This window comes from Onychostoma macrolepis, chromosome 07, assembly GCF_012432095.1.
Source record: "Onychostoma macrolepis isolate SWU-2019 chromosome 07, ASM1243209v1, whole genome shotgun sequence".
Lineage (NCBI taxonomy): Eukaryota > Metazoa > Chordata > Actinopteri > Cypriniformes > Cyprinidae > Onychostoma > Onychostoma macrolepis.
This window is the reverse complement of record NC_081161.1, coordinates 36331705-36353769: the sequence shown is the minus strand read 5'-3', so window position 1 is coordinate 36353769 and position 22065 is coordinate 36331705. Positions and strand designations below refer to the sequence as shown.

General features: G+C 39.3%; 2 protein-coding genes across 9 annotated transcripts in view; both read left to right on the top strand.

The window, feature by feature from the left end:
* serpinh2 (serine (or cysteine) peptidase inhibitor, clade H, member 2) overlaps window positions 1-13197 on the top strand; it is a 76808-nt gene extending 63611 nt beyond the window's left edge. For 7 of the 8 annotated variants that reach the window (XM_058783225.1, XM_058783224.1, XM_058783228.1 and 4 more), the window contains 3 exons: window positions 889-981; window positions 1056-1288; window positions 12481-13197. In XM_058783225.1, coding sequence (XP_058639208.1) covers window positions 889-981; window positions 1056-1288; window positions 12481-12786 — 632 coding nt within the window. In that variant the 3' untranslated portion in view covers window positions 12787-13197. The remainder of the gene's footprint in view (window positions 1-888; window positions 982-1055; window positions 1289-12480) is intronic. The other variant, XM_058783229.1, reaches the window with a different exon arrangement.
* A 6742-nt stretch (window positions 13198-19939) lies between these two features.
* The window catches only part of dnah2 (dynein, axonemal, heavy chain 2), a 135366-nt gene continuing 133240 nt past the window's right edge, over window positions 19940-22065 (top strand). The window contains 2 exon segments of the mRNA XM_058781820.1: window positions 19940-20078; window positions 21749-21930. Coding sequence (XP_058637803.1) covers window positions 21783-21930 — 148 coding nt within the window. The 5' untranslated portion in view covers window positions 19940-20078; window positions 21749-21782.

The following is a 22065-nucleotide window of genomic DNA, read 5'->3' as shown; positions in this document are numbered from 1 at the left end:
GTTCGCAGTTAATGTAATAAGCTGCGCTGATGGTGACACAGCTAGGACACCTGTGTGACACAACACATTCGCTAAAAATGTCTTTGGGACCTGTTGTTTAAAAAACATTGTAAAAATGGCTAAAAAAAAACAAAGAAATTCTAGCTTAATTTTTGCAGGTGACGCTTTTAACATTTTGTATCTGACACAATGAGATTCAGACATTTTTAAGTGTGTCTTAATTGTAATACTTTTTGGGGCCAGTGCAGGTCCAAATAACACGTGGCATGGTTCAAACTGAGTTGCAGAGGCCGTTGAATGCCTTATGTGTTTGTCTCTTCTCTCCTGTTCAAGAGCAATATAGTGCTTCTGGTGCCACGAAATACAATAACACGGCCCGGCTTAACCCCATATTGTCTTGCAATCATCCTTAGTATTTGATTTGACTTGATACTGCTTTTTTCGCGCTTTCTTCCTCTCTCATTCTTTATCTTTCCCTTGACTAATCCAATAAGGTGAAAAGACTGTGGAAAAGAACATGTGACTGTAATACTGCTAATAGTCTCTTTATCGAATCTCATCTTTGTCAGTGAATTTAATGGGTGTAATGGGCTGTAATAATATGTCCTATGCCTCTGCCTCCCCTGCACCCCTCCTCTCGCCTTTTCTTTCTTTTATTTTTGGTTATTTTTCTGGCATGGTGTCTTTAATATTCCTTTTGTATGGTTTGACTCATTAAAGCCTCAATGTATGTCAGATCCAAACAGTCTGCCTGTAAGATAATTGTACCTGATGTTTTCTAATAGTTTGAGTCAAAATATTAAAATGCTTGTCCGGGTCATGACGTCCAAGTCATGTTCATCTATTCACTGTCCACATGTGTTTTTTTGTGGATTTTTCTGTTTGTAGGTTTTTGGGATCGAGGCTTTTACCATGAAAACCAAGATTTGCGCAGCTTCTTTGGTACAAAATACACAAAAGTTCCCATGATGCACAGATCAGGTAAGTTCCACCAGTCATTTATCATTGAAACACACAGCAAAGACATCCAAACTACCAAATGATTGTTTTCCCAGGGGTATACCGTCACTATGAGGACATGGAGAACATGGTACAGGTGTTGGAACTGGGCCTGTGGGAAGGGAAGGCTAGCATGGTCCTGCTTTTGCCCTTCCATGTGGAGAGTTTGGCTCGGCTGGACAGTCTGCTGACCCCGGATCGGGTGGAGAAGTGGTTGGGGAAACTGAACTCCACAAGTATGGCATTATCCCTCCCGAGAACCAAGATAAGCAGCACAGTCAATCTACAGGTAATAGTCTAAATATTGTAAATATTACTTCCTACACGGCCGTTATGAGTGTGTGAAATACAATTTGAAAACATTACGCTATAGATAAATATTCTTAACATACAATGTAGATAAGACTCATTTAGAAAGCTAATGGAAGATATCCAGATATGACATTAGCATAATGAGAACGAACCATAGGTCATAGATTATTCTCATTCAGTGGGAAAGCTATTTTCCTTTTAATGGAAATTGTGTTTGCACTGAAATTGCAGTCAGGCTTTGGAATGCGGTTTTATGTGTCTTAGGACATTGAGCTATGGTCTTTATTCTTTAAAACATTCCTCAGATGTGCATTGTAAGTGCTTCCATTGCCATCTTGTGCTGCTCTCTTTTTGAACGCCGGCAGGCTGAGCGTGTTGCTTTGTTGACCTGTAATCAAGATGCAGATTACAGAGTTTTTTAATCAAAAACAGGACAGGATTTTATCTTTTGATGAATATGTCCTTTAAATTCACTAAATATTTGGTATGTCAGGTTAATTTTGGTCCATAAATTTGGTAATGCAAAAGCATTATTTTAATTCAAACTAGATTTTATTGCTTGTCTATGCCAAATTCAGTTTTTGTTTGACTGCCAGGGCATTGCTTTCTTGAGTTCTCTTAAGCCTCGTTCCGACTGTCAGTTCAAATCCGATTTTGTGCATATCCGATTGGAATCCGATCTAGACGACTGACTGTACACACAGTGTATCACAACTGTTTACGTTTTATGTGGCGTGATAATGTGAAAAAGCTTAGCTAAATCTGATCTGACCAGTCAGACTGAAACGGATTTCCAGGAATGCGATTTGAATAGGATTCCAAACCACAAATGAATGTAGTTCGAAACAGATTTGCAAAAATTGGATTTCATGTAGTTCGTTGCTGTTCAGACTATTTCAATTGGATTTGCACAAAAATTGGATTTGGGCTGACAGTCTGAACGAGGCTGGTGCTTTAGGTGGCTGCTAGGCGTTTCTATGATATTATATATAGTACATACTGTATATAGTGCAGGTTCCTAATTTAATGGGATCTGTCATGTGAGTCTGATAAGTACTGTCATTATCTAACACTTATACTGTAGATTTACAGTACAGTTCAAAAGTTTAGGGTCTGTACATTTTCTTTTGGAAAAGAATTAATAGGACTTTTACATGATTACAAAAACAATTTCTTTCAAAAAAACAAAAATCAAGTAATTGTTAAAGTATCACTGTTTAAATATTAAGCAACACCACTGTTTTCAACACCAGCATATTAGAGTAATTTCTGAAGGATCATGTGACACTGAAGACTGGACTAATGATGCTGAAAATTCAGCTTTGCCATCACAGCAATAAAATAATTTTTAAAATATAGAAAACAGTTTTTACGTTAGTAAACTGCACACACGCACACCATAAACATTCATGTAAATGTAGTAACTTTAAAATTAACACAAAGAAATTAACGTAACTGCTTCAAAATGTGCTTCTTTTTTCTTTTCTTTTTTGTATGGGTGGGAGTAATTTACGTTCCAGAGCAAAACGTCTAAGTTTCATCAGTTTATGTTTACCACAGACCTTGTTTTTCTCATAAATTGAAAAGGCCCATTTTAAAAACCCATAGTAAAACTTGAGGGAACCCCATGGTGTTTTAGTCTTCCGAATTTTAACATCACAGCTGCAGTACTCTGTTGGTGTTGTGCAATACAGACCTCAACAGAAAGTCATCCTATAATTGCATGCCTGTGATCCCTCTAAGTGTTTCCCATACAGACTAATGACTCTCCTGGCATCCCAAACATTTGTGCTCCTTCAAGGCCTGGGCCCTCTGAGAGATGCCATGCTGGGTTAGAAGCTCAGCAAGCGTCTCTCCAGCAGCTCGGCCACAGGAAGCAGCCTGGACTTAGATAGCGAAGAGTGACAGAGTTTTAGAATAGCACAGATGGTTCTGTCTGCACTGTTGAACAGATCTGGATTTGGACGACAGAGAGTGACAGTCACTGTGGCGGTCTTGTTTGGGCTGTTGAGTTCAGTGGATGAGACCGTGTCTGGTATGATTGGCTCGTGGGTAAGCACATTTGGATTCTGTGGTTTCTTGCGGTGGGTGGATATGTCAAGCATGCCTTCGTAGTGCTCTTCTCGTGGATTGAGGAGGTGAAGTGTTTTGGAGCTTGATGAATGATTTTGTGACATATGCTGCTGGCTTTCCTCTCTCCTCGCTCACCTCGGTCTTCTTTCTCCTTCCTCGTCTCTTTCCTGTCTCCCTGCCTGTTCTTCGTATTTGTCTTTTCTCTCTCTAGCTACCTCTCCGTCCTCCCTCTCTCAGCGTCTGACCTCAGCTCATCTATCTCCTGCCCGGAGTCCACTGGTTCCTCCCACTCATCTTTCGTCTCTCTTTCTTTATTCATCACTTCATCCACCACCTCAATCTTTGTGTCTGCCCTCTCATTCGCTCTCATTTCTAGCTGGTCAGAGTCCCTGTAGCTCATCTTCTGTCTCGCCCCTTTTCTTCTCTCGCACTCATTCTTTGTCAAACTCTCATATTCCATCTTTACCTCTTTTTAATATTCTTCTTCTTTTCTTTCACTTTTTCTGTCCTCTCATATCTGTGAAATTCATATTTTATTCTTTATTTAGTGGAATCACCTGTGACCTTTTGGACATTTTTTGTGGTCAAAAACTACTTTTTTTCTTACTCTGTTTTTTATGAATGCATCTATTTTATTTTATGTACAGTATAGGTGCATGTGGTAAATTTTGGCTTGTTTTTTTTATGTCTTTCATGATAAAATTGACAATTAAAAATTTTTGGTTTTGCTCATTTTTACACAGACAACTTTTTGTGACTTCCGATTAAAACTGATAAGTATGGAAGCCTGTTTCCGCCACTGAATAAAAAATTAAAAAGGTAATTGCGACTTTTTATATCACAATTCTGACTTTTTCTCAGAATTGTGTGATATAAACTCGCAATTGCGAGTTAAAAAGTCGTAATTCTGAGATATAAACTCGCAATTCTGAGAAATGAAGTCAGAACTGCGAGATGTAAACTCGCAATTCTGACTTTTTTTCTCGCAATTCTGACTTTTTTTCTCAGAGATATTATCAGTCTTTTCTCCACCCTCAAAACTGGACTTTAACTCGCAATTGCGAGTTTATATCTCACAATTCTGAGAAAAAAAGTCACTTTTTAAAAACAAAATTTATTCAGTGGTGGAAACGGGCTTCCATAGATAAGAGTATGTCACATATGGGAGAGAGAGAGAGAAAAAATATATAAAAAAATGTATATATAATTAATTTATATTAGAAAATATCATATATTATAATATATATTATAATTATATATCATATTTACACAGTAATTAAAAATAAACACAAATATATAGATATATATACACATACAGATATGTGACAATATTTTAAGGAAGAAAAGCAAGGTTTAATATATAAAATAAATAAATATATAATGAATGCATATTAAATATATATTTTTATACATTCTAAAAATAAATAACTATGTTCCCATTCCGGCGTAATAATCAAGGTAGTTTGCTGCCGTAACATGGCCGCAGAAGGCGCAGTGATATCATGCAGCGCATTTGGAAATGGATATGTACATTTCCTGAAGAAAATGTGAGTAGTGCTTGCCGTGGCATATCACTGTGCCTGCTGCGGCCATGTTACGGCAGCTAACTTCCTTGATTATTATGCCGGAATGGGAGTATAGTTCCTAATCATATTGGCCTAGAAAATCACACCTTTTCATTTTCCGCTGGTCTTAGTACACAATAGAACAACAGAAGAGTCAAGTTTTAAATAGGAAAAATATCGAAACTCTTTGGTAATTTTTGAACGCGATTCTACTGGTCTAATCGGATTCAATGATCTATGCCAAGCTATGCTAAAAGTGCTATCGCCAGACCCGGAGATCGGCTGAATAGATTCCAAAACGGTAAAACTCAACTTATTAACTCTGGGGGAGTTGGAGAATGAGCCTATTTCCAAAGAAAGTGGATTGTAAATATCCTTTAATGTAAATATGAAGAAATCCTTAGGGTTAAACATATTTCCTTAGTATCTATACTACATGAGTTAATTCTTGGAGCCCTAAAATTCTATTTGATAAAATCTTAGTTTTTCTCTCAAATTTTTTGCTGACCCCTTGTCCCTTGTGGCCCCCATGGGTCCCCAGAGCCCATTTTGAAAACCCTTGCTGCAGGGTCACTGTCCCTGGGTAATGCTGCAGGCAGATGACAAACCATCTAAACCACAAGGTTGGTTTTATCCTCATGGCAGACAGCAGATGTCAAGTCAAATATGTCAGTAGGAGTCCAGTGACGGAGAAGGGTTAGAATTCAGAGAAGCAGAGCTTAAAAGACACAGATAGAGTAGAAAAAAGGTACAAATAAAATTACAGTTGTTGAACTAGACAGGTCAAGCAGGGCACAACCGTTCCCATGGCGCTCAGAGAAGTGAATGGTCACTGTAGTGCGGGGCAGCATTTTGTTAAAGTCTTGTAATGTCGGGCGAGAAATATAAGCGCCCCGCATGCCATGTCCGCTTATGCAGCTCTGCTCAGAAGAACAAGATTTTGACATTAACATGAGCGGTAAGGATGCCCAAGAGAGACCTAGAAGCTTGCTTTAAAAGAAACCCACCGACAGCCCAGACATGACTCCCTTTTTTGGACTTGCTGTGTTCACATAAGTGATGCCCCAGCGTGCGGAAAGAGGCCGAAAAGTCCTGCCACGGCTGCATGACATGAATAGAGCTGTATTACTTCTCTGACAAGTCCTCCTGCTGCTCCCTCGCTCTCCACATCTTTCTGCTCTCTGTCTGTTTCTCTGCTCTTTCATGCTCTCATCTGGCTTTTTCTTTTTTCTGCCACACACATACACACTCTCTTTCTTGTAGTATCTGAAGAAATATCACTGTAGGTCAGAGACACTTGATTCCTCTGCTTTTATATGGGCAGTAACAGAAGAGGTGCGGCGAGTGCAGCTTCCCTCTCCCTCTCCGATCGGGTCGAAGTGAGCAAACACAGCCTTCTTCTCGAGGCGTTAATAGCGTTTCCACCTTTTATCTATCATCTCGCCTCAGAGCCTCAGCCTCCAACATGGCCACTAGACGCTCTGTCACTCTCAAGTCGCTCTAGGCCTTCTGTCACGCTCCCACGTGGACGTCTTCGGTCTCAGGAGGAGCTGCCATTATCCTGATTTCCAATCCGTGCTCTTGCGTATGCGCTAATGTAGCCGTGCTGCGTGGCTATGGGGGCCCGGCTCGGGGCAGGATGACCCAAATTGGACTGACGTGCAGCTGGAGAGGTGAGTGGTTGTGAGGGAGGTGGAATGGGGTTGAGTGCTGGAGAGAGAGAAAGAGACAGGGAAAGGGCAGGAGAGCGGGCGAGCCGGATAAAAATATCCGCTCTGGTGGTGAGGCAGCGGGGCCGGAGCTCAGGAACGGTTAGTGCCAGGCGATAGCGGCTAACAAGAGATTGAGTCTGGACTTCATAACGAGCACGAGGGGTCGAGGGGTCACCGTCTGCCTGATGCCTGGCAAACACACACAGCCAGACACACTGACCTTAAGAGTCTGACGCAGGGATACACAGAAAACACTCTCTCGCACACACACACACACACACACGTAGCGTGCCAAGGCCTGTGGATGCCAGTGTGGCTGTAATTGGATTGCACAGTTCTCTGTGTGTGCCAGAGAGACAGAGGGAGTCAAGCTAACATACACACACTCATTGATGAGGTCATGAAGTGGATATGGTGTGTATGCCAGGACTTGGGAAAAGCCTGTTGTGTTTAAACAAGTGTTTTAGAGCGCAGTACCACACCGTGATAAAATGCTTATTCGTAATCTAATACAAATATCGACGTCCTGTTTATTATGTATAATAATATATAATTTACTGAAGTTTAGAACTGGCTTTTTTTTTTTTTTAAACCTTCATTGCGTTTGCCAAAAGCAAGTGAATTTATATGATTATTTGTCATAAATATTTCTTGCCAGCCATGAAATTGTATTCTGTTAATTACACTAATGATTCTTTTAGTGCTTCTGATGAAAAAAATGGAAATAAGACACTGTCCTTTTTTTTTACTGCTCTTATCAGTCTGGCACCAAATGAGAAAATCAGAAATAGTGATGACTATATTTAATAAAAATAGACAGAAATTGTTAACACATTAATTATTTTTATAAAATGACCCCTGAAATCATTGAATCATTCATAATATATATAATCATTCATGATTCATATTTATTTATTTTTTTAAATCATCAGTTACTCTCATCATCTGTCATCAGCTACTCTCGTGTTGTTTCAAAGTGATTAAAACTTTGATGAAACATATACAAAATTATTTTTAATGAAACCAAAGAGATTTCTGACGCTACATTGAAAGTCTATTTCATCAAAACCTTGATGCATTAAGTTCGTAAATATATCTATATAAATGGAGTGGTTTATTCCAAGACATGATTGAACAGATTTAATTTAGGCTTTTATTTACACATAAACATTGATCAAGTCACATACATAGAGCACATCAAAGTAAACATCTCTCAGGTTTAATAAATCTTTATTTGTGTTTTAAAGATGAATGAAGAGATCTGTGAGTTTGGAACAACATGAGTGAATAATTAATGACAACATTTTCTATTTTTAGGATGGAGTAACCCCGATGAAGTATCTGTTTACAGATACCAAAGAAATGAATATTGTAGTGCTGTAAAATGATCTATGCCTTTAAAAATTGAGTGTGTTTTCTCTTATAGCAGTTGTTTCTGTTAGCAGACTCCTGGCTACCCTGTGTGACCCTAACATTATGCATCTCTTAACTTAAGTTGGAGGCTCCCCCTGGGGGAGGGTTCTGTAACTGCTTCGACTGATTCAGGAGTGTTTTTGATTCACTGTGCAACCTGCTCATTTGCAGTGATCACACTGTTCATTTAAGTTGAGCATCAGTGGTTCCACTATGTAGTACAAAAAATGATGGTGTATTAAGTATATTATACATAATTTATAACACAAGTTCTCTTAACAAAATGACAGATTTTGGAAATCAGTCACTTCAGATATTTTTTATACAGTATATATATTTATCCAATTTGGAATCAGTGCTTGTTTTCCCAGCACTGTTTATGTCATTAGCATTTGTAATGAAATGTCAATGTTGCTGACACACTAATTCTTCAAATTTAATATATCCATTTCATGTGTTAACACAGCTCTGTTTTGAACCAGTTTCTCTTGTGTGCAGTTGTTGTGATTGTGATTCCAGGATGCTGATAAACAGTGTGAAGTTCTTTGTGACAGAGTGTGATGCAAAGGATAAACAACAAAAAAATAATAATAACAATATTATGTGTGAAGAAGAAGGGGACGAAAGTGAAAAAGAGAGAGACAGAAAATGTAAATGAGACATTGACGGTGATAAAGAACTCTTCCACTGAATAATTTCCGAGACGTTTTCTGAAAGGCAAACTGACTGCCGTGATGCTGCGAGGCTGAATAAAACAGTTGCTGGAGCCATGTGCCGCTGCTGGGCCATCTCCACCCCTTACATCGCATGCACCATCATGTTATATAGAAAATACAACATTCAGTCGACTCCAGGGCTGTTTCTTCTTGTGCGTTATTCATGAGCTGTATGTTTTTGTAGTTGTGTTTATTGATGTATGCGCTTGAATTATGCTACAGTATAATGCAGAGTTTGCTGAAAAATGGAGAGCTGCATTTGGAGAACTTTGGCTTGAGAAAGAAACAGACAGGAAGAGAGAGTGAGAAGAGAGGAAAATAGAGACGCTCCATTTCCACCCAATGAGCAGCATTAGAGCTGAACCATGTTTACACAGCCCTCCTCCTCGCTCCATCTCTCTCCCTCTCTCGTTTTCCTCCATCTGCCCATCACATTTACTGCATTAGTTGGGAGTCTGTGTGCCATATTACTACATGATATTTATTAGCCTCCTTTCATCTGTTTCCAGTGCAGAAACTACCGTACTCATCTGCAGACCCATCACTCAATCCCGCTGCCTACTGGGCATGTCTTCTCTTCGCAAACGTGTCATTAATTCATTTGGGGCTCACTGCACCTAGGGAGGTTTTACCTGTTCCTCCTTCAGGGCATCCTGTGAGCTCCATTGGATTTTGTAGAAGCGAGGCCAAGCTTCACTAGCTTCAAATGACTCCAAGCTAATAGCTGTGTGGCATCTTGGAGATCTGGATTAAGTGAATATGCGAAATGAGCATTTTTTTGACCGTCAGGCCCCGAGGAGCTTCTAGGGTGAACGCTTGCACGACGACAGCCCACGTTGAATATTTAAACGCTGATTGTTTTTAAAAATGAAGTGACCTCAGCAAATCCGCAGATCCCGAGAGGTGCCGCCATCCCAAGGAGAAAGAGCGAGATGGAGCGAGACAAAGAAAGAGGCGTGCTATTTATAGAGCCTGTCACAATGCAGGCTGGGAGATGTCTGCTAATGTTGCATGTGACTCTAATTGCTGGAGACAGCATTGTCGTAGTAACACACGGCGCCATGTCATGGTTGTGGCAACAAGCTGCTTCGGGTCAAGGCTACGTGGCCAAGGAGCGGATCTGCATCTATAGTGCCGGAAAACATCAAAGTTACAATGGGAAAGCTGGAGAGGTGCGAGGAAAAACCCTCGGAGACAACACAGAGAATTAATTAAGGGGAAATAAATTTGCCCAATGCGGTGTCAGCCTGAATAGCAAGGACATACAGCAGCCAGAGAGGGTGAGAAAGCCTCAGGAGACAGAGAGGAAAGACCGTCAGTCTCCGGAACATAAATACATGCTTAGATACAAGCCTGGACATTCGGATCAGAGCGGGAAAAAGACAGGGAGCACATGAGAGCAGGCGAGAGAGGAATTAAACAAGCGGCGGATGGTCAGATGAGGGATGAGGATGCCACAGAGGTGGCTGAGCGGCCGACAGGATGAGGCAGTGATGAAGTGATGGAGGAAAGAGGTAGGAGAAGGAGAATAATGGATGAGGACAATAGAAGTGCATTAGTGCAGGTGTGTGCCGAGACTGTTGAGAGAGAGAGAGAACCGCAGAGGGTTGAACAGTGTTAGTGCAGGTGACAGCCTCCCCCACCTCTCTGCCTCATTATCAACCTCTCCGTCCATCTTTCTCTTGTTTTCCACCTTTTTTCCCTTTTAACAACCTCTGATTCAAATCACTATGCCAGCGCCTGGGTTGTGCACCCATTCGAAATTGAATTGAGAATGGCTTTTAATTGCTGAATTTGAATTGAGGTAGCAAACAGGATGCAGAATTACTTCAAAGTCCCTTTCGAAGAAAAGCCAGTTCACTCAGTGGCCGTATTTGCAATGCCTCGGGGCTGCTATTTTAGGCATGCAAGACCAACTCCTATCTACTTGAATGGCAAAATAGTGAAATCTCAAAAACTGATGGCCAAACTCACATTTAAATAACATTTTTCTAAAATTAGAAACAAAACCTTGACATGAACTATCCCATAAATATAGTTACTTGTTCTCAAATAGCATAAAAAAAGCATATATTTCATGTTGGTCCAGTGGAAAAAAGGTCTCAAGATGTTTTTAAAAAGTCAGACTTATTTTAACTTGAGCACAATGCCAAGTCATGTGAGTACAAAAGTCAAAGACGTCCGTTTACAGAGAAAACTATGGGAAACCAGCAGAACCAGTGGAATACAAAAACGCATTTTGTCTGAACGCCCCTTTATTCAGCTGAAAGTGAATAAAGTTGCACTTACCGTCTTGGTATATACAGTGTTTGATCGCAGTTCAAGTTTGATAGCCTCGTAGGCAGTGCTCCGATATACTGTATGGCGCAGTTGTGCTTCAGGTGTCCAAAGTTTGAATCCCGCCTCATGGGCCTTTCCCAGTCCTGTTTCTGTCTCTCTCTCCCACTCGCTTCATGTCAGATCGCCACTGTCATATCAAGAAAAATGAAAAAACAACAAGAAAGTTTGAATTTAAATAAATAAAAATAAATGAATTCCAATGAATGCATACTGTAATTTTTACATTATTAAATAGAACAGCAAATTTGACCAAGCTTTGCTTCAAGTGTAAAAATAAACAGGTTTATAAAACTTTTCTTTTCCCAGAATGCATACGTTTGTTGAATTGCTGTTCTGTCGTTCTAATGCAAAATCCAATTTAACTTCCTGTCAGGTGAGGACAATTCAATTAGATTTTCAACTTATTCATTGATTTGGAGCCAAGTCCTTAATTCTGAGTTTTGCACAAATCTAGCTAGCACGCCAACTCAGCCATTCCCAGTGAGCTTGCATCATTTTTGCGACAAGATAGAGTGTGCATGCGCTCTGTTTTAATTACAATAGTCATTTAGGCGAGAGTGCTTAATCATTCAGTTAAAGCACTTGCCATTCGGTCTCGGCTTTCACAAACACGTTGGGTGTCTCTCAATCTTCCCACAGCAGTTCACTTATTATCTCCTCTTCCTCATTTCGCCATCTCCCTCGCAGTCTCTCTCTCTCTCTCTCTCTCTCTATGCGGGTAACTGTCGTTTATCCAGGATCTCATCCAGGGGGAATATAAACTACCTGTCATCGAGCATCTTTCTGCCAAATTCATATCTGAAAGGAAAACAAAAGCGGGCCGAGGTCAGAGAGATCTTTTTTAAATTATTCATAAGCAGCTCTCCCTCGGCCACCGTCTTCAGCTCCTGTCGCATGCTTTGTACCGCCCGCACCGCCAACAAGGGCATCTGTCATGCCTTTAAAATAAAGGGGAGACAATGAAGAGGGGAAACAACCGAATTTTTGAAACATTATTGATTTACAGTGACACTCTTTATGTTTTGCTTTCATTTGTCCATTTTACCTGTCTGAAGAGGACTGGTCTGTGTGTGTCTGTTTTTCCATTTTCAGCATTGGGAGTGATAAAAGGGCATGAATGTTTAATTTTTCAAGGTCTCTATTGGTTCATATTTGAGCTTTTCTTTTATGTAGTCTGCATAATTGATTCGCACCATCTTAGTCATTTGGAGTAGGGAAGGATTTTTTGGTCTAGTGTTCACCTGCCTTCTGAATCTGAAATCATTTTGTATGAAAATACATTAAATTCTCTCTGTTTTCTTGCACTCTTTTTCCCTACTTCTGTTTTTTCCCCTCTTTACTCTCACTCAGAAGCAGCTAGCCACTTTAGGCCTGGTAGATGCATGGAACGAGACATCAGCTGATTTCTCCACTGCGTCAAGCCTGGGACGGGGGAAGCTCCACTTGCGAGCCGTGCTGCATTGGACGTCCCTCGAGCTGGCCCCTGAGTCTGGCAGCAAGGATGGTATGCATGAGGATGAGGATGTGGAGAAGCCAAAAATCTTCTATGCGGATCATTCCTTCATTATACTAGTCAGGGACAACAGCACTGGGGCATTGCTCATGATTGGTGCACTGGACCAGACTGATGGCCCTGCAATTCACGACGAGCTGTAGAACCAAAATACTTCACACTCTGGCACTGACAGTCGGCTGAAGAGCCAAAATGGCTGACCTACGGGTATTGACAATAAACTGACCTTCTTATCCACTGCAAATCCACTGTCTTTCACCTACTGGCCTTATGTTTTGTGCAGACACATGTTACGTTTTACTTGTATTACAGATATGAAAGAGCTTAAGATAGGATGTAATTAAACTGATTTGTAGACCTGCACTGAATCTGATTGCACCCACAGAATTCTGCAGAAAGCATTGCCGATTTCTACAGAATTTGAATGTGTTCTGCAACGTTTTGTTTATTAAATGTTTGGGTTAATTTACTAAAGCTTTAAGCTGCCTTTATAAGTAAAATAGTCACAGCTCTGTTGAATAAAGGTCACACACATATTAAAAATTTTTAATTTATCGGTTTTGGTATTTTCATTTTTCATGCTGATTTCTATATCTATATATTCTATCATTTACTTATTGTTTATTTTTACACTAATAATTTTATATTACTGTTAAATGAAAAAAAATTATATATATATATATATATATATTATACACACACACATACAGTATATAATCTTTCAATTATTAGTCACTTCCCAAAATGATTTAGTTTTATTTTGTATTTGTTTTAGTTTTTTGTTTGTCAATTTTAAATACAATTTTTATCAATGCCATTCATCAGTTATTGGACATAATAATTATTTTTTTTTTTCAATTACAAAATTGGCTTATCAGTATCAAAGTATTGTGTATCCTTACTTTATAGGTTGGTAAATAAAAACAAATGGTGAAAGATTAAAGAAAACTGAAAGATTAGAAAGGGGAATTTTTAGCATGGAATTTTTCTATATGTATTCAAGCCGACTTGTTACTAAAAAAAAAAAAAATTGCCTATAAATTGCCTATCATTGTTGGGAAGGTTACTTTGGAAAAGTAATAGTTTAAAGATTACAAGTTACCCTGTCTAGAATGTAATAAGTAGTGTAACTATTTCAATTTACTAAAGTAATATAACTGATTACGTTTGATTAGCCTATACTTTTTGATTACTTTTATAAATTTCTAATGTTTTCAACTGTTAAATCATTTTCAAACATGTAAACCAGGCAGGGTTAACCCTACAGTACTCAACACTGATTAGTGTCATTTTCAAAATCCTTTAAAACTTGAATTAAGATTATAATAATTTATTTTTAAAGCGCCGCTACCACAAAGTAAGACTTACTTTGAGATCATTCTGAGGTTAAATACAGATTTAAAACCCCAGTCACTTTATTTTATTTTATTTTATGTTTATTTCTGCTTTGTAGCCCTACCCAGTGAAATCGTACTGGTCCAAAATCCCGTTCCAATCAGTGTGCAGATTCTAAGTGTGCCTAATGATGTAGTTACTTTTAAAAGACCCAGTGTGAAGTGCTTGTGGTCAGTTAGGACACCAGTGAATACACTAGTACATGTGTTTCTATGTCTGCAAGCTCTTCACAGCGGAGACACTGACTGACAGCAACACTCACCGTGATAGACGTGCACTGCGATGAGATCGTCAGTGGGAAGCTCTGGAGCCAGTGTGGTGGGTGTCAACTACAGTCATATCGACACACTGACACAACTCATTCCCCACTGTTACTGTAAGGAAAACCACCATGGTGACAGCCGAGTGAATACAGGCTGATGCTGAGACACTGCTACAGACACAACACACTCTTACACTGCAACGCAAAGTGACTCCAACCGCTGTCAACATGTAAACACCAGGGGCGCCTACAGGATTTCATCTGAGGGCACACGCACGGAAGGGGTTTTTGCAAAATACTAAAAAGCATATGCTAATTTTAAAAATCCAACTTGGAGAGTTGTTTTCATTTTCTATAATATATAACTATTATGCATACTATTCAGACCAAATGATCAATGAGAGCAACAGTACACCTCAGCAAAATGAAAGCGTCTCTAGATGCATTTTAAACCTTTTAAAACCAACATGAAAATGGCAAAAACCAATGAAACAGTCATTCATCTAGGAGATGTTCATATAGGAAAACAACTCTGCAATTGTACACAAAAACACTTTTGAAGCAAATGACCGCTTACTCGCATTTTCTCAAAGTCACCTATCCAAAAGTAGCTTTTTGTTTCAATCGTAGGTGAATATCCAGTTCATCCAGCACTGTTTGTTCTCAAGTAACTGACTGAGAAATCGCTTCAGATAATTCTAAGAGAATTCATGTCAGTCCAAATTAATGCAAATCAATTCAGACCATTTTGCAAACCTGTTTGGCCAGTTCAGTGAAAAGAGAGAACTGACTCAAAAGTATTATTTTATACTTATAAGAATGGTTCACCCAAAAATCTACTCATCCTCAGGCCATAAAAGATGTAAAGGTGTTTGATGCGTTATTGGAACATATTTGGAGAAATTTTGCTTTACATCACTTGTTTTTCAGTGGATCCACTGCAGTGAATGGGTGCCGTCAGAATGAGAGATCAAACAGCTGATAAAAACATCACAATAATTTGTTAAAACCCGCAGCTTATTGCTTCAGAAGACATTCATTGATGGACTGTAGCTGGTTTCTGATGTTTTTATCAGCTGTTTGGACTCTCATTCTGATGGCACCCATTCACTGCAGAGGATCCATGAGTGAACAAGTAATGTAATGCTAAATTTCTCCAAATCTGTTTCGATGAAGAAATCACATCATGGATGGCATGTTTGGGTGGCCACTGGTATAAACTTCAATGTCTAATACTGACACGTTTTTGAAGTTCGCAGTAAATGTCTTCACTCATTCCTCTGAAAGATGTCACCTAACCTCAGCTCTGACACAGGAAGGTCCCCGTTCTCTTTCGCTCTCTCCTGTCTCACCTCATCTCTCTCTCTTAATTTCTCCCACTATAGCTGACTCATCTTCCTGGACAGACTTACCCAAGCAGATCAGGGACTCCAGAAGAGCAAGGGCTAAGCTGGCTGCGCTGTCCCTGCCCCAGAATCACTCTCTCGGGGGGCCGGATCACTCACCCAGACTGTTATTGATGGGGTAGGCTTAATGCTAATGGCACTAATGACTCGAGTTGGCTGCCATCAACAACGCAGACAGATGATAAACCTTTTAATCTTTTAATGCCTGCCCCAATCAATGAAGGCCACGGCCGTACCACTTCATACTAGTTAAACGGTATACAAATCATGCCATAAATGAAGAATTTACATGTTTATTTTGCACCCCAGGACTTAGCATTTGTTGACTTTTTATTGCTACCGCTGTGGTGGAAGGGAAAGCTCAGCTATGCATGACTGGGGAAAAATGACTGTACTGTAAAGTGGTGTTTTGTAGAAGTGCTTGTAATATGGCTTTGGGTTATAGTGCTGCGTTCAATATACTTAGTGCACCCAAAAATTAAATAAATAAATAAGCAAAACAAGTAAAAATGTAATATCTTAAGCCAATAAAGCTGTTTGCAAGGCGGGTTTACAAGGCTATAAGGCTTTTAATGTTTCAATGAGCGTATTAATCAGCTTCCATTTTACGGAGCGCTTTATTCATTTAAATTCTCCAGAGTGGAAACCTCTCAAAGAAACATAAAACGAAACAGAATAACTGTGTTATAAAAATGGCCAAAGCACTGTATCCTTATTCAACCCCTGTCCGATAATTACATGAGCGACTGGGCCAGAGATATTAAAAGTAGCTGTGATATTGGAACCGTCAGGCCTTTTAAGTGCAGACGCTAATTAAGGGCCGCTGGAAAATGTGCAGTGGCCCGACTGATTTCTCATCCTCTCAGCGACAGTTCTTTCAGCCAATACCGCACATAAACATAAACTGTTAGTTTCGTCCCTTCGCAAATGAATTATTGAGAAATAAAAGGAACGAGTGGAAAAAAAGAGAATCCCCTTGTTGCCATTAATCTTAAAAAAAGAGTGTCCCTACACAGCCATGTTTTATTAAAAGCTTTGAGGGCAGTTTTATTTGATTACCTCAGAATGCTTCGGTTCCCCGCACTGGAAACATATATTTTTAGAGGGCTATTATTTTTACAGACCGACTGTGTTTGCGGGTAAAATGGGGTTATGAAAGGGCATAGATGGATTCTTTTAGATGGAAAAAAGTGTAAATGCATTGTACATTTGTCCACATAAGGAACATCAGATGTTTGGCCCTGTTCGTGATGAATGCATAATGTCAAAACGTGCGCGTCGCTGCCGGCTGCTACCTCTTCTACAAGGCCTCGGCATGCCCTGTGAACGCCGAGCACAATATGTGACGATGTTAAAAAATGGGTTACGTAATTATCCTCCCCGAAAACCACCAGAAGAATGTCATTATTCATTTGCAACTTCTAAAACTTTTAGAGGGACCCAGATGTTGTGTTCTGGCGATGACATAAGGCTTTCATAACCCTCTTGACTTTTATAAGCGCGTGTGAAACAGAACCCTGCATGTGAGCTTGTTTCCGCACGCGTGTGTGAGCGCGTCCGTCCGTTTCGATGTATGGTCTTCATATATCATGTGCGTTGTGAACATAAAGCACGCTGTGCTGCTGTCTCAGAGACTCTGAGGCCTGAGGCTGTGCAACGAGAGCACATTATTTTACACATTATTTTGTGCTCAAGCTCTCATTAGCTTCACTGCTTATTCGTGCTCACATTCTATTCCAATCAAATTAATTTAAATCCATTGTATGGCGTGTCTCCTGCTGAGACCTACTCACCCGTATGTATGGAGTGCTACAGTGATGTATTTTGTAGGCTAAGCCTGACGTTAGCATCACCATCCATTTGTTTTTGGATTATTCCAGAAAATATGCTACGTGACCAACAAATGACTTTTTAGGATGTGGATGCATTAGCATTTGATGGCAAAAAGAGATCCATTGTTTTATGTCAATAGCATAGCAATGTTTAAATTGCAGAACTCACTTTCAGACCAAGCAGCTTTCTATTGGTCAGTGTGGTGAATTCAAGCAACTCATTTTTTGGACTTTACTCAAAACTCCTGATTAAGTGGATTCCTATTGGAATGACTCCAATTGCGATTGGAATTTCACAAAATTTTGCTGAGCAACAGTAAATGTGACAGCACCATTTTGTTTATCATGGTAATCTTAACCAACGAACATGACTTTTATGAATTTTGAAGCCTAAATCCATTCGCTATAGCTATAGATAATAGCTAAATGTAGGCTATAAACGAACTACACCAAGGCTGCATGGCCATTAAGCTTCCCGACAACTCTTTCAATTAAAAAAATTCCCTGAAAGTTTGAGTTCAAATAGTTTGCAAGAACACGATTATAAACACAATGAGGCTGTGGAAGCAAACTAGTGAGTATGAGTTTATTTGTTCTGTGTGATGACAATTAATGTCCCCCAAAACCTTTGTAGTCCCATTTAGCAACTTGTTAGCGTCCACCTTTTTCAAGACAATCAAAAGCTTTAAAAAATCGTAAGGGGTATAACTGATGTATTTTGTCATGAAATTAAACATGAAAATATCTTAAGCTTATGTTAACCACAGACCATATTTCAAGCATTTAAACAAAAACCCATTAAAAAAAACCCTTTGACTTTGGGACAATGAAGAAGTGCAAAAATGCTTACTCATTTCTGGGGTTTGGCTGAGAAAAATATGTCATCCCTGCAGCTCTCTCTCTCTCTTTCTATTACTCTTGGTTGTCCATAATAGCAACCACTAAAACCTGTTGCATTTAAATTCATATTCAAAAAATTATCATACCTCTTTTGCCTATTTCCTATTTTTTCCTATTTGTCTTTTTCACTGCTCAAGACAAGAGAATGATATTTTTGTGCAAAAGGTGCATTAGCTCATAATTTAATAAACTGCAGAAGACAATCCAGTGAGCAATGCAAAGCTGTTTGCCATAGCATTACGGGGAGCGTTTTAGGTCCCAGTGGGGAAATATAGTTTGACTTGCACTCAGATTCTCAGAGGGGTCTGTCAAGCCATATATCTCAGTGGAGTGTGCTTGGGTGAGAGAGAGAAATGTAGGGAGTGTACGCCTATGTGTGTTTCTGTGTCTATAATCAAAAAGTGGAATGCATTATGAGTGGAGGTTGAATGAGTGCGAGTGACATTATCAGACACTGAAAGTGCACCTTCTTCATCCAATGGGTTTAGAGGGTTTAATCTTTAATCTCATTTTTAAATAAAAGATTATAGACCCGAGCCATGAACTTCAACTCCCATTGCTACCTTTTGTCAAAGTCCTGCTCCTCACCATTTTGATGCAGAAAAAAGGGAATGAAAATGGCATCTGGGGATTTGTGCACCATCTGAGTTGCTGTAGTTACATAGAAAGAGTGAATGGAGGCTCACAGATCGGCTCCCCAGGGTCAGATGACTTGTACAAATCCTACAGCTTGTCCATTTGCACTCAGAGCCATTTTAAGAGTGGTAAGATAAGAGATAAAAATGACAAACAAATAGTTTGGGTTTTAAAAGATGTGTGGGGCAGTGCTTGAACTTTGATAAATCCACAAAAGCTGTTTTGGGGTCTATTCATATAATATACATGTCTGTATCAGTGCACTGAGCCACTGATGATGCCTCCGGATGTTTTCCAGTTACTTGTGGAAAGGAGTTCAAAGCGTACTGCTGAGTTTTATTAAATAGACCTTCAGCTTAAAATGGCCCTTTTATCTTTTACTAACTAAACAGTAGCTACAATCAGCATGTCTTTTTCACCCATGTTCTATATTTCAGTACTTTAATGCATCCTTGAGCTACTTTGAATTCAGCAAGGCAATAGTTTGTCATCAGTGTTCGAGAAAGAATAATAATTATGTCTCTCTGGAGACAAGGCCATGTGTGACATTGGAGTATTATAAGCTAACATAATATATAAACATACTGCCATTCCAGTAGGTTATTATTTGAACACGCATCTGTTGAAATCAGTCAAAAGAAAACCGCACATCTTCCCTTTTGTGCTATTTTCTGACCCACCGAGAACAAATGTTTTTCTTACCCCCCACCACACACACACAATTGCATTACAATAGTTATAAAAATTTTCAACAATCGATGTTTTGTGTTTTCATTTACAGCGTCAATGACATACATACGTAATAATACACGTACTGCTGGAAAGCCAGCCTCACGCGCCGTTTCCATGGAGACGCGTCCACAGTGTTACCACGAGCAGCAGCGTCTGGTGCTTGCTGCTTGAAACCGTTTGAAAACTTTGAATTTAAGCACTTTTGGTTATTTATATACTGCTATATTTAACTTCACACGGTGGAAGACGCTGTCAGAGGAAGAATTTCAGAGGTGAGAGTGATATTTTGCTTGTTTATTTGAAACTCAGCTCAGACTGTCAAAATTAGACGCCGGTTGTTTTCAAAACAAACGGTTGTTAACGTTACTTGAGAGTTTAGCAGTTACGTGACTTATTTAACTTAAATTAACGTACTTATTTGGCTATTTGATGTCTTATTTCAAAAGTGTTTCAAGAGAACTAGTGCAATTTAACTTTTCTAACAGCTTAATTGATATAAAATAACCCTATCAGTCGACATCAATCCGTAAATGAAGAATGAAGTAAGATGATAATCTCACAGGATCAGATTTAGATCTTTAGGAGCTTATAATTGTATTCAGTAAAGAGCCTAAATTCCTGAAGTCCTTTATAATCAGCCTGTTGCCTCCCACAGTCTTGGCTTTGTCATTTCATCTGATGCAGTGTGGCTCACAGACTTATTTTAACTGATCAAACTCACCTGCTGCCTTCCAAATTTCATCTGATCTGACGGGATCTGCCGTTTTAAATGTTTTCCATTACTCACAGACTCCCTGTCTTACGTTTTCATCCTTTTGTATTGCCTCCAAACTGTCTGCTTTATTACATACAGCACTCAACAAAACTGACAAGTTGGGAACTGAATCAAAGCTTCAATAAAGAAGGAGGGTCTGCTGGTGTTGACAACTAAATGTGGAAATGGAGGGAGAGACATCAGCTTGGAAAAGATAAATAGTTTATGAGCTAGATATTTTTGCTCTCGCTTCCTGACTGAGGCAGATCCAGCGAGGCAGATTTATCCATATCGCCTGTCTAGGAAGAGACTATGAGAGAACGCAATATTGTGGTGCTTGGAGACTGGTAGCACGCCTATGCTAAAAGGTTCTTTTCCGTCTCTGATGTTCAAAATGCCTGCTTGCTTCAGCCTCTGTTTTTCATTGCTTTATTTACTTTGACCAAGCATTGCATCTGGGGAAATCACAGAGCTCTTAGACAACTGATGAGGCATCATTAGGATGTTGAGCACATATTGCAGCTGAACCTTTCCAACTGTCAAATCTATATGTGCACATTTATTTGTGTGTACTTTGGGGCTGGTAAGATATTGTAATGTTTTTAAAGGACACATTTTATGCTAAAAAAGGACGTCGTATTCATTTGTTAAAAATACTGTAAAACCAGTAATATATTATTACAATTCAAAATACCTCATTTCTATTTTAATATATTTTAAATGTAATTTATTCCTGTGATCACAAATCGGAATTGTCACCAGTCATTATTCCACTCTTTGGTGTCACACGATCCTTCAAAAACATTCTAATATGCAGATTTGGTGCTCATGAAACATTTCTCATTATTATCAGTGTAGAAAATTGTCATATTTCTATGCAAACTGTTTAATGCAACAAAAGAAAACCCTCCCAATTTTTTTGATGAACTGAAAGTTTAAAAGAGCTTATTTTGTTCATTAGGTTGCAAGTTGTTTTGCAAGCCGTATTATTTAAGGTATAGTTCATGTTCATAGCACGAATGGGATGCGATGAGTTATGTGCCAAAGTTAGGAGTTTGTTCAAATTCAGAACCACATATATAAATAATTATCACAATGATACCTATTTTAGTGAACACCTCTGAAAATAGAGTGCTTTATGTGGTTATTGTATCACTGACTATATTTTTGCCTTACTCTTACTGAAAGGTAAGCGTGCCCACAGAGGTATCAGCCTCTCAGGATGGCTGACCCAGGGACCCCCCAGCCTGCCCGTTCATCTTCCAGCATGTCCATGCAGTCCGATTCAGGGAAAGGTCACTCCAAGAGCAAACGCATATCCTCCACTCCGGTCCCCAGTGATGTCCCTCTAGAAGTGCTAGAGGTTGCAGGTATGAAATAGAAGCAAGCTGCTTCGTGTTGTTAGTGTTTGCCTCCCACTTGTAAATACTGTACAAGCAGCTCTCTGATCTGGCAGTTATTTACATTATGCTAAAAAATGAAAGTTTGACGTCATTGTGTATTTA